At 37.1% G+C, this 18,622-nt stretch overlaps 1 protein-coding gene across 3 annotated transcripts in view; it reads right to left on the reverse strand.

The window, feature by feature from the left end:
• The window catches only part of bchs (WD repeat and FYVE domain containing 3 bchs), a 1,877,108-nt gene that overhangs the window by 1,704,731 nt on the left and 153,755 nt on the right, over nucleotides 1-18,622 (reverse strand). For all 3 annotated transcript variants that reach the window (XM_090389621.1, XM_090389619.1, XM_090389620.1), the window contains exon 7: nucleotides 7,012-7,198. In XM_090389621.1, coding sequence (XP_090245747.1) covers nucleotides 7,012-7,198 — 187 coding nt within the window. The remainder of the gene's footprint in view (nucleotides 1-7,011; nucleotides 7,199-18,622) is intronic.

Raw genomic sequence — 18,622 nt, forward strand, 5'->3', positions numbered from 1 at the left:
AGACTGCAGCAATAATTCAGACACAGCATGGGTTTGTTAAGGGAAAGTCTTGTCTCACAAATTTGATAGGATATTATGATGTGGTTACAAAGGAACTGGATGCAAAAAATAATTTTGATATCATATACTTGGATTTCAGGAAAGCTTTTGACACTGTTTTTGCATGAAAGACTACTGTACAAATTGGTGCAGAATGGTATTAAGGGTAAGTCGCTACAATGGATAAAAGGATGGTTGAGTGGGAGAAGACAGAGGGTGATAATCAATGGGTGCTGCTCTTCGTGGACTAATGTTATTAGTGGAGTCCCACAGGGTTCGGTGTTGAGTCCACTGTTGTTTTGTATATTTATCAATGATATTAATGAAGGTATATCAGGGGTAGTGTCGAAGTTTGCAGATGATACAAAGGTTGGCAGGGTTGTTAATGACAGTAATGGCAGTGTGCTACTGCAACAGAATCTAGAAAATTTGGGCAGATGGGCTGAGAAATGGCAACTGCAGTTTAACCTTGACAAATGCAAAGTACTGCATATGGGTATAAGTAACCCCAGAGAAACGTACCAACTGTGTGGTACTACACTTAAGGTGGTAGAAAATGAAAAAGACCTGGGAGTAATTGTGCAGGCAGATATGAAGTTTTCTGAGCAATGCAGACAGGCTGCCAGGGCAGGTCATGGGGTTTTGTCAATGATATATACGAATTTTGCTAGCAGGGAAAAGGAGGTGATTATCCCTCTGTATAAGGCAATGGTCAGGCCACGCCTTGAGTACTGCGTACAGGTCTGGAGGCCACATTTTAGGAAGGATGTAGATTTGCTTGAGCATGTACAGAGAAGGTCAACAAGATTGGTGAGGGGAATGAAGGGATCCTCTTACCAAGAGAGGCTTAAGTTCTGCAAATTGCAGTGGCTGGAGATTAGGAACCTGCACGGTGATCTGATTGAGGTGTATATGTCCTTGAATGGGTTGAGCACACTGAATCCTGAAGGGATTCTTCCACTTGTTCAGATTACTAACCTAAGTGAGCATAAATTAAAATTAAGGAAAGACAGATGTAGAATAGATATGCAGAAATTTGCCTTTAGGCAGCAGGTGGTTAATTGGTGGAACAAACTTCCATCTGTCATTGTGGAAGTTGATAGGTTAAATAAATTTAAGGAGGAACTGGACAAGCATTTAGAGGGAATGGTTGTGTGAATTTTTTTTTTTTTTTTTTTTGGCTGATGCAACATAAGCTCATACACTTGCTTTCTTGCATCACATGCCATTACTACTACTACTACTACTACTTTACCTTGACAAGATATGAAGTTTGCTTGACTGATATTTCTGTTCACTGACATTTTTTTTTTTTTAATGTAAAATTTAAAACACTAAAAAAGATAAGCAATCAATAATGACGAACATGGGATGCACAAGTGAGACAAGTTTAAAAGCTTAAAAAATAAGAATAAAGAGAAGATTCTGAAAATTTATTTGTTTTTTATATGATTGAACATTTCGTGGATGGGGGAAACACATTTGACCATAATAATATAAAAACCCACAGAAATCCAACTATCGGTATTATCGCAAATGCAGTATGATCAAGTTTACTATCCATTTATAACTAGATTGCACTAACAGAAAAGCCCAATAAACCGCAAACTTCAAAGGGTTTTATGGTAATGACCTCCAGAAATGTGCTCCTCTGCTCACACTATCACTCCTCAAGAAATTTCTGTTTCATGAAAAATGTGAGCTCCTGAAAACACGAGTTGGTCTACAATATCACGTGCTATCTTGTGAATAACAACAGTGTCTCCGATCAAGACAACTACAGTAAATGGGAAATATAGCTCTCGCACACATTTGGCGTTTGCCATTTTGTAAGCTTCGTAAACTTGTATGTATTGCTGCACAGATCGCTACGTTCAGCTAGCTGTCAGATTTTGCATTCACCTGGTGTTACTTGCAGATGGAATCGAGTATGAGCCAATGCAAAAATCGCATTATACTTGCACTGTTCCCTAATATATCAGTCGCATTAGAGCAAATTCGGATTACCAAAATATGCATTACAGCAGAAATGACTGTAATCCAATACCAAAAAAAATCCAAGATATGAGGATAAACTGCATAAAGTAAGTTGGTTTTGTATCAGCAACACCTACCTAATAGATTGTGGGCCTACCATTTGCCTGCAATAACACCCATACACATCTTGGTATAGATCCACATGTTGGAGGATGTCATTTGGTAGTGCTACCCTTGTATTGTGCTATGTGTTCAGTAATGTCAACACATTGTCAGGTAGACAGTCACAGCATGGAATGTCCTTTTCCAGTAGGTTCCAAACATGATCAATTCGGGTGAGATCAGGTGATTTGGGTAGACATGGAAGGAAAGAGAACTGAATGTCATGTTTCTAAAAACCAGTTGGCAACCTGCTGGACCTTACACAGTGTGCTGCTTTATTGAGAGATGACAGAGTTCACTGGATTCACTGTCATCATGGAGGATATACTTGGTTGACAATGATATACTTGGAGGGATATACTTGGTTTTGTATCAGCAACACCTACCTAATAGATTGTGGAGCTACCATTTGCTTGCAATAACACTAATACACATCTTGGTATAGATCCACATGTTGGAGGATGTCATTTGGTAGTGCTACCCTTGTATTGTGCAATGTGTTCAGTAATGCCAACACATTGTCAGGTAGACAGTCACAGCATGGAATGTCCTTTTCCAGTAGGTTCCAAACATGATCAATTCAGGTGAGATCAGGTGATTTGGGTAGACATGGAAGGAAAGAACTGAATGTCATGTTTCTAAAAACCAGTTGGCAATCTGCTGGACCTAGCACAGTGTGCTGCTTTATTGAGAGATGACAGAGTTCACTGGATTCACTATCATCATGGAGAGATATACTTGGTTGACAATGATGGAAAAGTAGACAATGCCATTAGACCACTGATTAATAGTGATCAGAGGACCCAGGACATGACAAGAAAACAGTCCCCAAACCATAAAATCCCTGTCTCCAAACCTGCTGGACACTAACAGTGCATCCAGGTATAATGACCCAATGTTTTTTATGCAGATATGCATAGCATGATAGAATTGGAAAGAAAGAGCAACAGAATTTTACAATTCGAAATGGGATTCATTAGAACAGACAACAGATTTACACGTGTCAGTCCAGTGTTGATGCTGACTTGCCCATGCAAGGCACAGTTTCTTGGGTCTCCCAATGAGAATGGGTACCCATGGCAGCCACTGACTGCTAGAGACTATAAAAACTAATATCCGGAACAACTGTAGATACTGATTTTGTTATTACCATGCTGTACTGGGTGGGTAATTGGGTCACTGTGCTATGTCACTGCTGTGTCATGAGACACCGGTTGATCCTTTCTACAGAAAGGATAGACAGGATAGGAAGGGGGTAGGGGTTATGCTATTAGTTAAGAAACACATAAAAACCAAGGAAGTGAAGCCAGTCGACATCGCCGGACAGTGCAGTGTTGAGTCAGTTTGGTGTGACATAAGCATTGGGAGATCAAAATTGAGAGTAGGAGTGTGCTATAGGCCTAATCACTCTGATGAGTATAATAAGGAACTGTACAGGGAAATAGAGTGGGCCAGTAAATCAGAGAGTCTTATAATGGGAGATTTTAATTTCCCAGATATTGACTGGAATTTAGGGGCTGGTATTCACACACTAGCAGCGCTTTTGTGGATTTATTGGATGATTGTTTTCTACATCAGCATGTTCGGGAGGCAACTAGAGGGAGTAATACTCTTGATTTGATTATCAGCAGTGATTCTTCATGCATTAAGGATCTGCAGATAAATGAACCACTAGGTGGCAGTGATCACAGTGTGCTGAAGTGGGATTTACTCAAACAGGTAACTACCATTAGGGGTAAAGGGAAGGGTTATTGCTTCCGTAAAGGCGACTACGATGGACTGAGACAGTATTTAAATTCTATACAGTGGGACCAACTGATGATGTTACCAACAGCAAATTCAAAATGGGAAGCATTCAAAGAACTTATCTTGGAAGCTACTAGGCTTTACATACCAACTAAGAAATATTGTTCAGGGTTTAGGCCAAAATGGATGTCAGATCAACTAATGAGGCATATGGCAGAGAAGAAAAATGCATGGGATACTTACAAATTAACACATGACACAGAAGCCTATGATAGATACAGGTTGATATGCAACCAAGTTACAAAGGAGGTTAGGCAGGCGAAGGCAGATTACGAGAAATCCTTGGCAAGGGATGCAAAGAAAAACAGCAAAGAGTTCTTTACTTATGTAAACTCTAGAAGGAAGGGGATGAACCAGATTGGTCCACTTGATATTGATGGGTCAACTGTTGATGATCCTGCTCAGGTAGCTAACAAACTAAATGAATATTTTGCATCGACATTCACACATGAGGAGTTATTCAGCAAGGGGAATGCCAGAGATGTATTCAACTCTAGCAGTAAGCTACAGAATCTTGAAATAACTGGGAGTAAAGTGGAGGAGAAACTGTTGAAGATAAACACAAGAAAGGCACCCGGGGTGGATGGGATCTATCCAGTTATAATAAAGGAGGCAGCAAAGGAAGTAAGCAAACCCTTAGCCATAATTATGAGAGCTTCCTTGGACTCAGGGGAGGTACCCATAGATTGGAAATGTGCAAATGTGACCCCAATTCACAAAGGAGGATCAAAGGCTGACACAAGTAATTATAGACCTGTAAGCTTAACTTCTGTTCCAGGAAAATTAATGGAGGCACTGGTTAAAGAAGCACTGCAGGATCATCTAGACAAGACTTCAGTTATAGCTTGGACACAGCATGGTTTTGTTAAGGGGAAGTCTTGCCTGACCAATTTGATTGGATACTATGATGCAGTCACAAAAGAACTGGATGCAGGGAATAACTTTGATATTATATACTTGGATCTTAGAAAGGCTTTTGATACTGTTGCACATGGAAGACTGCTACACAAATTGGAGCAGTGTGACATTGGAGGCAAATTGCTGCTATGGATAAAGGGGTGGTTGAGGGATGAGAAGACAGAGAGTGGTAATCAATGGACACTGCTCATCGTGGACTAATGTTATTAGTGGAGTCCCTCAGGGCTCAGTGTTGGGTCCATTATTGTTTTCTGTATTTAAAATGATATTGATGATGGTATATCAAGCTTAATGTCCAAGTTTGCAGATGATACAATGGTTGGCAGGGTTGTCAAGGACACTACTGACACTATGCTGCTGCAACAGGATCTGGAAAAGTTGAGCAGATGGGCTGAGAGGTGGCAAATGAAGTTTAACATTGACAAATGTTAAGTACTACACATGGGAAATAGCAACCCCAGATATGAAGTTGTCTGAGCAGTGCAGACGGGCTGCAAGAGTAGCTCATGGAGTATTGTCAATGATATACAGGAATTTTTCCAGCAGGGATAAGGAGGTGATTATTCCATTGTATAAGGCAATGGTCAGGCCACACCTAGAGTACTGTATACAGGTCTGGAGGCCTCATTTCAAGAAGGATGTAGAGCTGCTGGAACGAGTACAGAGAAGGGCAACAAGATTAGTGAATGGAACAAAGGGGTGCTCTTATGAAGAAAGGCTTAAGTTTTGCAAATTACAGTGTCTGGTGACTAGGCACCAGCGAGGTGATCTGATAGAGGTGTATAAAGCGTTGAATGGTTTAAGCATGCTCAATGCTGATGGGATTCTTCCTCTAGCTCAGAAAAATCACCTGAGAGGGCATAAATTCAAATTGAGGAAAGACAGATGTAGGATAGACGTGCGGAAATTTGCCTTTAGCCAGCGGGTGGTTGGTTGGTGGAACAGACTTCCATCCCTTGTGGTGGAGGTTGATAGCCTAAATAAGTTTAAGGCTCAGCTGGACAGGTATTTTGAACGAACAGAGGGGTGAAGTGGAAGTGGGGTTTTTTTTTTTTTTTTTTGGCTGATGCTGCATAAGCTTGCTTTCTTGCATCAAATGCCTCTACTAATGGTAATGCTAATATTATGAAACTTAAAATGATTAAACTGATAAGTGTGGTATAAATCCCAAAATTGGCTATCTCAGGAATTTGCACTCTACCATATTTTAGAATTTTTTCAAAATTCAAATAATATATCATACACTCTAACCAAGTGTCATCATTTCCAAACTATATCTTATGATATTTAATACTGATATTTTATAAGCCTTTAGAAATAATTAAGCATGTTAAAGATCACAGCATTTCAATCAAAAGTCTGGCCACCAAACATATAGAAAGAATAGTTCATGCTTTGGGTATACAATCACCTATCCATTCCAGACTCTTAATTTTTGTGTTCACTTTTAAAAATTTTACATTTTCATTATCTTTCTCTATTTCTGATCTGACCTTTCACTGTTATTTTCTGTAAAGAATTTTTACAGTATGAAATAAAGAAATTTATTCATATAAAGAAATTTCATTTTGCAACCAAATGCTGATATATCACACAGAGCATAATAGTATAATCTGGAATGTTAAGCCTGTCATGAAATAGTGACTCCCCAGAGAACTAATCCAACAAAGAATAACACTAATTAGAGAAAAGTAATCAAATTAAAATTAATCAAACTGATACCATATTTTTTAACTGAATATTCTTAAAAAGGTCTGGTTTTCAGAGCAGCTGGTACAGAGATACTGTATCATACACACTTGATCCAAATATCAACATATTTATTTTTCTAATTCTGTATACATAATTTTTTTCATTTCCTATATAAAAAATTTTAAAATGAAGGCACACTGCTTCTTTGGTTCATTAAAACTGCAACTGCACAAATTAAAATGTTCCTCATTTTCCGTTACATTTATTTATTTTCATGTAAATTAAAAATGTATTCCTAAACCAGCACCAGCTTGATCCCAAGATTGCTGGTTTAAGGATACAGACTTATTAATCAAAGAGAAAACAAATCAGAAACCTTTCATTCACATATAACATAAGTACTAAGATGAAGTTTACCTGAGAAGAAATTCAGAGAGAAATATATAACCCTGACACGAGCGGAAATCATCCAATAGCAGTTGTGACACTTCACTGGAATCTTTCAAAAAGCAGAATACGGTAACAAACATTTCTACTATTTCTAATGGTGACAGTTCCTGAACACGCTGCATATTTTCCACACAAAGAGATACACAGCCCTTATCTAGAAAATAAATAAATATATATATATATAAATAAATATGCGTGTATATATGTTAAATATATACTAATACGTTAAAGGAACCCTCTAAAGCAATTATAAAAACCAAGTGGTGTCTAAATAACTAACTCTTATAGGCCTTAATTTTTTAAGAAATAAGCAAGTAAAGAAAACACATGAAATCTGATCAAGGAAAGGATAAAAAAAATGTTCTGTTGCAAATTCTTTATATTGTTGATGTATGCAGTAGATTCTGGTTATTTGGGCCAATGGTTAATCGGGGCAGCCGTTTATTTGGGATAAATCTTAAAGAACAAAACCTAATCGAGAAAATAGCCAGAGAATTCTTTGCTTAATTGGGACAAAATGCCATTTAATCAGGACAGGAGGCTGCAGGACTCGAGATAACCCGATTGTCTACGACCAAACAACGTGGTGTGGGGGGTGGAAAACAAATATGATTAGATTTTATATTTTATTTATTTTAATTATATGGTTTTGTTCCCTTTTATTTTCTCTATATGAGTTGTTGTCCACCTTATTTTAATTTCCCCACTTACACATCTGACTTTACTTTACAGGAGAATTCCAAGTTCAAGGGAACTTCTTAATTATTTATAATTCCCTTCGGACAGGCTGAGTGTTCAAGAATGACAAACAACACACACATTAATATATAACATAACATTTTATTTACACTTATATACACAATATAAAAATTAACAACTCTCAAGCACATATTATTATTACTCAAATTTGCCTATGTATTATCAGTTATATATGGCAATTAAATACATTGGTTTTACACTAGAAAGGTTATTTCTTTATACACGACAAACTTAATATCTTTACAAAAACTGCTATAGCTTCTTCTTCACACATGAACAATAATTACTTAAGAGGATTAGGTACACCCTTTCTCCTATTTAAATTAAATCCTTACCTTATAAATTGATTTAGGAATTTCACTCTTAACTTCCGTTTTAATTAGTACCCCATTTTGTCTTGGGGAATATAATTTCACAACTTTCTCTAATCAAGACAGATAGTACATTTGACATCAATTTCTGGACTAAAGCTGGTCCCAAGTGTTAGCTACATTCAAAAGGCTATTTCTTTCTCTGTATTCTCTACCCTTCCCTTCCAAAATATATCATACCTATATGTTAAACAATAACTAATAACAAATATCAAATTTCTCTCCTTTGCTTTTCTACATATGTCTAATTATACATTAATCAAAACCCAAAACTATCATCTGACTTATCTCTATATTTATGTATATATAATTATATTTTTGTACATCCTTCCCTTAACATCTTTCTAAACATTATACTAATCTGATATTAGAGTTCCAACAGTCCTTTATTTGTGAGGGAGAATACTATATAACTAGTCACTTACTTAAATTTATGAATCGGATTTCTCCATTTTGGGGCCTTCAGCTCCTTGTCTGGGAATGGCATCATCGTTTACCAACTGCATTCATCTCAGAACTTCAAGTTTCTCCATGGTCTGTAGTCTACGTCTGGATAGGGCATCATTGTGTCTTTTAGGAAATTATGGGCTCGTCTTCGATACTGCTACTTAACCTTCGGTTCAGCTATTCTGGCGGACTAGGAATTACAACTTTACCTTCTCAGCTCACTTATCTGCGCTTTGCCTTTATCACTGCCTTCAGATGGTCGACTAGGGTTATTTTTCTCCTTACACTACTTATTTTCATGCTGGCCACTTTCACTACCTTCCTATAACGGACAGGTTTATTTCTCCATACACTTTTCAGTCGTTTGCATACGGGCTACTACCCTTGCCTTTAGACGACGGACAGGCTTATTCTCCTTACACTTCATTCATCTGCATACGGGCCACTACCCTTGCCTTCCGACGACGGACTGACTTATTTGCATACGGGCCCTTCCCTTGCCTTCCTATAACGGACAGACTTATTTGCATACGGGCCACTACCCTTGCCTTTAGACGTCGGACAGGCTTATTCTCCTTACACTTCATTCATCTGCATACGGGCCACTACCCTTGCCTTCCGACGACAGACTGACTTATTTGCATACGAGCTACTACCCTTGTCTTCCTATAACAGACAGACTTATTTGCATACGGGCCACTATCCTTTCCTTCCGATGACGGACTGACTCGACTGTTCTCTTCTATTATGAAACTCCACTAACCTTTCCTTAACTTACTTTCCACACACCTCCACATACTCAGCTCAGGGTTCTCACTGTTTCTAACTCATCTTCATAACCGTCCACATAAAGCTCAACTGCTGGATCTGACTTTTCTAACCCATCTTCATAACCACCACATAAAGCTCAACTGCTGGATCTGTGTTTCACTCACATTTTCATAACCACCCACATAACGCTCAACTGAGGGAACTCTCCTCGTTTCCCCCTGCTCACTGACTTTTTGTTACTCTGAATTCGGCAACGCCCCTCATAATTCCTGTCCTCCTTTTTTCTGAGTTTACCTAATCTTCTCATTTTGTCAAACTTTCATCATTTCCTATTCGTCCTTTAAAATTTCTCAAGCTGTATATTCAGAGCTCATTTTAATAAATTTCCAAATTTTTCCCAGGCAATCCGCTGCTTTGAAGTTCGCCATCACCTTCGCCACCCCTCGTTAAGCTTAGCAGATATTTTACATGCTCTAACAACCATGCCATTGCCGACAGTCAGACGCAAATGTGATTGCTAACAGCCGGAGTAATTTGACCCGTAATTACTACCTGACCGATTTTCGGTGTCACCGGACAAAGGGATGTCCCACAATGTTCAGTCTACAGCCCTATGTTCTTCAGGGCCATAGTTATTCGTACCTGCTCGCCAGCAGTTGCTGTCACCATTCCCGTTGTTATTGTTTGTTCTATGCCATGGTGGGAACTGAAATGTATCCCTAATTGCTAATAGCTTACCGCTCCCTTCTCTAATTCAACCTTGTCTAATTTTTAATTCCTTGTGAGTGACCTAGAATAATATTAGTGACTGATAATGTTTACTGTCCTATTTTGCTATTTCCTAAGCTTTATTTTAAATAAATCTCACTCATTTCTAAAATATTAACATGTAAGATTTTACATCTTACAGTGGTCTGGTCGGAGTAATGAGAAATTGTTATGGAGAAATGATTATGCATACTTATATTTCTTTACAAAGCTCACCTATCTGTTATGCCACAAAAATTGGGAACAAGGGTGAATCCATGAGCTGGAAAATCATTTATATAGTAGGTAGAAGGCTTACAAACCCGTCCGAGGAATCATAAGCCCATTGTAAAGTGAAATAAGTAGGCGCTGGTTAACATGATCACTGGTTAGTAGGTCAGCCCCTTTATAGAATCGAATTTCAAAAAACCAATTCAAATCATTCAAATGCACTACACTTTCATCGTTATCATATGTTCGGTTATAAGAATCAATTTTGAATGCTTTTGTGATATTTTTCTAAAGCACATTTCTGGAGGTCACAACCATAAAACATTTTCAAGTTTCCAGTTTATTGGGCTTTTCTGTTAATGCAATCTACTATAAACAGATCATAAATTCAATCTTATTGCATTTGTGATAATACCAATAGCTGGAATTCTGTGGGATTTTACGTTATTATGGTGAGATGAGTTTCCCCTTCACTGAAATCTTCAATTACTAGCATTAGTAGAGGCATATGATGCAAGAAAGCAACCTTATATATATATATATATATATATCATCAGCCAAAAAAAAAAAACAAACAAAAAAAAAAAAAAAAAACCTTCCCATTCACCCACCCATTCACTCCAAATGTTTTGTCTAGTTCTGCCTTGAACTTATTTAAGTTCTCGATCTCCACAACAACAGATGGAAGTTTGTTCTAACTATCCACCACCCACTGGCTAAACGCGAATTTCTGCACATTGATTCTACAATTGTCTTTCCTCAATTTGCATTTATATCCAGATTACCCAGATTACTCAGGTGAGTAATCTGGGTAAGAGGAAGAATTCCATTAGCATTGAGCTTGCTCAATCCATTCACAGCCTTATACATCTCAATTAGATCACCTCGTCGGTGTCTAGTCTCCAGAAGTTGCAATTTGCAGAACTTAAGTCTTTCTCGATAATAGCAACCCTTTGTTCCACTCACTAATCTCATTGCCCTTTTCTGTATTTGTTCCAGCAGCTCTACATTTTTCCTAAAATGAGCCCTGTATACAGATAGTATGAACCAGAGCTCTAATGCTCAATACGTTCTACGTTGATATCAATATTTGTAAAAGAATAAGAGAAGTTTACATCTCAATATGATACTAGAACACTTCCATCTGATGCTCTCCAGAAACTAAAATGAAAACAATTTAAAAAATCAAAAAACTTACATTACAGTCAAAAATAATTGAAAATCAATTTAAATGCAATTAAAAATCAAGTAAAAAATTAATTTAACAAAAAAAATTGCAGAACAATTTTTCTTCCTAAAGCTGACAACGCTTTCCGACTGTATGTCGTGATCACAGGAATGAAAATTACTGAATAGGGGTGTGCATGAAACTTAAACATGGATTATTTTTTTTCGAGCATGTGCATAAAAGATCACAAATCGGAGATTAGATATGGCCGGCGAAAATTAACAGAATTCTCATGAATTTAATTTCGACAGTTTCTGCAATTAATAGTCTCGTATAATTAAATCGGACACCAATATTTTGGCCTTGTTAAATAAAAAAGTATGTTTTCGTTAACAGCATGAAAGGCTAATTCTGACGCTGCTGAACGAGATGCATGAACTAAAACCGCATGTTGATTAACACGAAAATTGAGAGGAAATCGCATAGAACCTTGATAAGACGAGTTGCAATCGCAGCAAGAAATGTTGCATACCAGGTCATTTATTTGTGTTGCAAATGAGGAAAGGACTGAGTGATTTTCCAGTATACTATGTAATTTCCATATTGGCCTGGCCACAATTTTAAATTAGGTATCTTTAAAGAATCTGTTAAGCTGTTAGTGCCACTGTTCAACATATGGGACAGAAATAGAGTATTTTTTGATATTACTACTGTTGGTTGGTGTAGTGTTTTGTATCCTATCCTTAGCTTGTACCCTAATTCGGTTTATTGTAGCAATGGGTTCCCTGTTTAAGAATATGCTGGTTAATATTTGTATTTCTGTGCCCAAAGCCAATTCTGTTGTTGAATTAGAGGCACTGAGAAATTGATTAAAGATAACACTACCTGACAAAATTTTTTTTTTGTCATACCTATGGAAGGAAAGTTGGCTATTCTGAACAAAATTAATGTCCTCATTATGAAAATATCAATCTTTTACTTCTGTCACGTCTACATCAAAAGATATGCATTTTTTAAATTCCTTGTTTTTAAACAATACCAGCATACATGATTGTAATTATTACACACAATATATGTTACTTAGACATGTTTCCCACTCAATGATTTCCTTTTATACTCCAGATTGCTTTCCCATTTAAAGAACCAACAGTAATCTCCAATCACCCCATGGTCTTGTAACATTTCAGCAAGTTTGTCACCAGTTGCTCATAGTTCTCTTCTTTTCTCTTTCCGAGGAATCCATGTACCACAACCTTGAAAGATCCATGCAGCAGTTCAACATCATTCAGGTTTCTTTGAAATTCTTCATCTTTTAAGAGCTTTCTTATTTGAGGACGTATGAAAATTCCTTCCTTCAGCTTTGCACGAGATAAATTTGGAAACAATTTCAGTAAATATGCAAATCCTCTGCTTTCTTTATCCAGTGCCTTAGTGAAATTCTTAATCAGTCCAAGCTTGATGTTTAAAGGGGGAAGAAAAATCGTTTGTGGATCAACCAATGGAACATACTTTACATTGCTTTTGACGGGAATATATTCACCTATCTTGTCCTAGTGTTGTACGATGTAGTGTTTAGCTGTTGCACGACTATCCAACAAACACAGGAAACAACAGTATTTAGTGAAACTACCTTGCAACTCAACAAGAAGTCCAATCACTTTGAAATCACCACAAATATTCCAACCATAGTCATTTTAAAGTATAGCAGCAAGAATCTGGACATACTATCGTTAAGTTTCTTTCAGGCCAACAGCATGAATAAGAGGAATTGATGGTAAAGTATTTCCATTATGAAGCAATACTGCTTTCAAACTTAGCTTTGATGCATCAATGAACAAACGCCATTCAGAGGTGTTGTGATCAATGTTCAGTTCATGCATAAGACCAGCGACGTCTCTGCAGACACACACGTTGTTTTCCATTGCAAAATATCTTGAAAACTCTTCATTTTGCTTACAATAGATTGTAATGTTTGTACCTTTGGCGAGTAAGTTCCACTGTTGTAGTCTGGATCCGAGTAATTCGGCCTTCTCTTTGGGTAAGTCCAAGTATCTGATCAAGTTGCTTAATTCTTCTTGTTCAATGTAGTGTGAGGCCTTTTCTTTTTCTGGTTTGTAGTCCAAATCATGTGAAGTACATGGTTCCACAACATCTGGTAAAATGATTTCTTCTGTACCTTCATCACTACTTCCAATACCCCAAGATTTTGGTGGCACAGGTACTGGTAGTTCTTAACCGTGTGGCACTGGCCTAATTGCTGATGGGATATTTGGATATTTGATGCAGTGCTTGCTCTTTTTGGAAATACCTTTTATTTTTGTCATGTAGAAATAGCAGTTGTCGAAATGATTCTTGGGCTTGCGCTATACCATAGGGATAGCAAAAGGTAATGCTCTCAGCTTGCCATATAACCACAGCCTAAGTTCGTTGTACAACAGTAATACAACAGATATGTGAAGCCCAATTTTTTTCTTGGTCACCAATCTTGCAGCCAAAGTACAATGAATATGCAACTTTTGTGACATTGTATATTTTCTTCCTCTGAGATTTCTGGTTAAGTGTCCACAAACATAGCAGAAGTTGTCTGGGTGATTGATGCAAGTTCTGTGTTTTGTCTTCTCCATTTTAACAATGCATTAACCTAAAAACGGTAAAAGCAATTGGTAAATTTGAACAGAAGGTGAATTCTTGTAGTGTAGTTTATCATACGCTATATATTGAACAGTTGAATGGTGTAATAAAATTAATAAAAATTTGACTTGTCTGGAAAAGTGCATCAAAATCAAAATATACTATATTGCAAGAACAGTGACCATGTACTTGCTTAACTTTTAGCCCAATAAACAAAAGTTAATAAGTTTAAAAATTGTATTTCAAACAGTAATGATATCTTTATACAAAATCCAGGTATCAATCTATATCTTAAAACTGAGACATATTAGGAAATTTTTATAATGATTGATTTTAAATTTTATACATAAAACTTGACCAGAAACAACTATTGATTTGCTGGAGGTAAAAATCATGTTGGGTAGTGATAACCGATCTTTTGTAGGTGAACAGGTGGTAGCTGTTATAATCGCAGTTTGTAGGTTTACGACGGATGTTAAATTGGATTTTGTTCAAGCCCCGAGTAAGCATGAAATTTAGAAAATTTAATGACTTTGTATCCATATTCTCCCTTTCCAATTTAAATTTGAGTCTAGAACGAATATTAATTAAACAAATGTAAAATGTCTTGGATAGTGCTACTATCAGTAATAACTACAACATCATCTAAATACGTCCCATAGTATGTGATACGGGGTGGAAAAGATGTCAAATGTATAAACTCAATCATTGAGAGATAGATCTCTGATATTAAGCTGCTCATGCTTAATCCATTGCCAATCCAAAAATCTGTTTGTATACTTTGTCTCGAAAGGTGATATAGTTAGCTTCAACTAAGAGTTTAATTAAATGAAAAATTTCCTTAATAGGAAGCTTCGTATAATTAATCAGAATCGAGTTATTATTTAACATATCCCAAAGAATATCTAATATATATTCAACGTTTACATTCATATATATAACAAGGTAACATCTAGTGAGAATAAATTATCATTATTATATTCTCACTAGATGCTACCTCATTATATAGGAATATACGAATTTTGTAACTTGACTTTCTCCAGTCCAACTATCCTAACAGTGAAGGCGACTCCGTAGCCAGGTGGGAAGGAGCAGCAGTGCGTAGCACACGCTTCTTGATTCACCAAATACGGAGGATGTGGAAAGGTCAGGGAATGACCACCGCATATCCCGGAGCAATATGGCCTTAGTTGCTAATGCTCCTAAAAACCAAATAACAAACAAACCTAACAGTGAGGTAATTTTCCTTGGTGATTTTAATGTTCACAACTCCAGCTAGCTTCCATTTTCTAGTCACACCAACCCATCTAGCCGAGATGCTGAGGCTTTTGCAATTACTAATGACCTTGTACAGGTTGTTCATTTACCTACAAGAATAAAGGACAATCCTAACCATACAGCCAACATGCTTGATCTTTTTCTCACAAACAACCCTTCTAAGTACACTGTCCAAGTGAGTGGTCCTTTAGGCACCTCAGATCACAACTTGGTGATTGTTTCTTCTCCAATGGAGCCTTTATCTCATGGTTATTCCCAACCTCATATTGTTTGGCATTACAAGAATGCAAAATGGGATGACCTGCGAGATTTCTTTTCTTCTTTCCCTTGGTTGGATTACTGTTTCAAAACTTCTGATGTCAACGTTTGCTCAGATCGTGTCAGTGAAATTATTCTTGTAGGAATGGAATCCTTTATCCCACAATCCACTTTAAAATCTCATCCTTTATCTAAGGCACATTTATTGTGCCTTGGCACAATAAATGTGCTAAGGCTGTTCAAGAGAAGAACACTGCATATTATAATTGGCTTGTTTCCAATTCTTCAATTTCATTTTCTGCCTACACCAAAGCTCGCAACAACTGTAAAGCAGTTATTAATCAGTCCAAACTAGATTTTGAACAGACTAAGAGTAGAAAACTTGCTTCTTGCTCTAATGGTAGCCGCGTATTCTCGTCTCTCGCCAAAGCTATTGGCCGCAACTTTTGCCCATCTCTGCTCCCACTGCTGTTAAAACCAGTTGGTTCTATTGTCACTTCAGCCAAGGATAAAGTTGACCTGCTAGCATCCCATTTTTCTTCCAACTCATATATTAATGATCTTGGTAAAATACCTCCCACCATTCCTAACATGCTCCATTCAATGCCTCCTGTGGTCTTCCGTCAAAAGGATGTCAGAAGGATTTTGACAAATCTTGATGCTAAGAAAGCTCCAGTCCTCATGGTATTTCTCCACTTGTTCTCAAAACCTGTGCTACTGAACGTACTCCTGTGTTCTTTGCCACCTTTTTTCCCTTTCTTATTCCAAAGGTGTTTTTCCTTCTGTTGGAAATTTGCTCATATCCAGCCAGTTCCTAAAAAGGGTGACAAATCCCTCCCATTCAATTATCATCCCATTACAATTACTTCTACTCTTTCTAAAGTAATGGAGAAATCAATTAACTGCCAACTCTTAAACTACCTAGATATCTTCTGTCTGATCAATGACCGCCAATATGGATTCCGTCAGTGTCGATCCACTGGTGATATTCTGACTTATGTTACCCATTTCTGGACAAATTCAATGGAAAAGTTCAGTAAAACACAAGCAGTTGCTCTTGACATCTCAAAGGCTTTCGATCATTTTTTGGCATAAAAGTCTTCTAAACAAGCTTCCATCTTATGGTTTGCCAACTGTTTTTTGTAATTTGTTATCCAGTTTTCTCTCTGATCTCACTGAGGGTGATGGTAGATGGCTCTATGTCTTCTAACTTCTCCCCCAAGGTATTGGGGGACACCAGCATTAGTGGAGAAGTTAGAAGTTTAATATGGATCTGATACTGTAGTTAGAAGTTTAATATGGATCTCCACATATGCTGGTGTCCCCCAATACTTTGGGGGACACCAGCATAAGTGAAGATCCATATTAAATCCTAACTTCTAACTACAGTATCAGATACCTTGTTCAGAAAGCTTGGGGTCAAGGGTTTTCTCAATTTTGGAAATTTATGGATTTTGCATCATTAGCAAGAGAACAGGAAAATAAATACCATTTACTTAAAAAAAATACTTACATAAAGTGTTAGTAAACACTAATTTTAATACCATTATAATCAAATCACCCATCTAAACAGCAGAATATAGATATATCTTTGTGAAATAAAAATAAATACATGCATATAAAATCTTAAAAATTAAGTGTAGATAAGTGCTAAAATTTAAATAATAAAATCTAAAACGTATATAAGAAAAGTATAGATAGAATTAAAATATATTAGAACATCATTATGAAAGAATTCAAAATTATCCTGAAAGTACTTTTAATAAATAATGAACATTAGGTATTTCGATATGTATTGACACATGCAGTGTAACCTCCATATAAAACAGGTGTCTGGGATATGAAAATATAAATACACAAAATATACAAATATAAAATATTATATATAAAAAATACAGAAATATAAAATGTTTCTATAAAATATTAGAATAGAATAGATGTGCGGAAATTTGCCTTTAGCCAGCGGGTGGTTAATTGCTGGAACAAACTTCCATCGATCGTGGAAGCTGATAGGTTAAATAAATTTAAGGAGGAACTGGACAAACATTTAGAGGGAATTGTTTTGTAAATTGTTTTTTTGGCTGATGCTACATAAGCTCATACACTTGCTTTCTTGCATCACATGCCACTACTACTACTACTACTACTACTACTACTATATTATATATACAAAATATACAAATATAAAACACCTCTGGGTGGCAGTGATCACAGTATGCCAATGTGGGACTTACTTAAAGACATGACCACTGTAAATGATAAAGGGAAGGGCTTTTGCTACCGTAAGAATGATAATAGTGGTATCAGTCACTGGTTAAAGATGCATTGCAGGATCATCTAGACAAGACTCTGGGGTAGAAGTAACCCCAGAGAAACGTACCAACTGTGTGGTACTACACTTAAGGTGGTAGAAAATGAAAAAGACCTGGGAATAATTGTGCAGTCAGATATAAAGTTTTCTGAGCAATGCAGACAGGCTGCTAGGGCAGGTCACGGGGTTTTGTCAATGATATATAGGAATTTTGCTAGCAGGGAAAAGGAGGTGATTGTCCCTCTGTATAAGGCAATGGTCAGGCCACGCCTTGAGTACTGCGTACAGGTCTGGAGGCCTCATTTTAGGAAGGATGTAGATTTGCTTGAGCGTGTACAGAGAAGAGCAACACGATTGGTGAGGGGAATGAAGGGATCCTCTTACCAAGAGAGGCTTAAGTTCTGCAAATTGCAGTGGCTGGAGACTAGGCACCTGCGCGGTGATCTGATTGAGGTCTATAAGGCCTTGAATGGGTTGAGCACGCTGAATTGTGATGGGATCCTCCCACTTGTTCAGAATACGAACCTACGGGGACATAAGTTCAAATTAAGAAAGGATAGATGTAGAATAGATGTGCGGAAATTTGCCTTTAGCCAGCGGGTGGTT

This window comes from Mastigoproctus giganteus, chromosome 2 (assembly GCF_048544385.1).
Source record: "Mastigoproctus giganteus isolate SK-2022 chromosome 2, ASM4854438v1, whole genome shotgun sequence".
NCBI classification, from domain to species: domain Eukaryota; kingdom Metazoa; phylum Arthropoda; class Arachnida; order Uropygi; family Thelyphonidae; genus Mastigoproctus; species Mastigoproctus giganteus.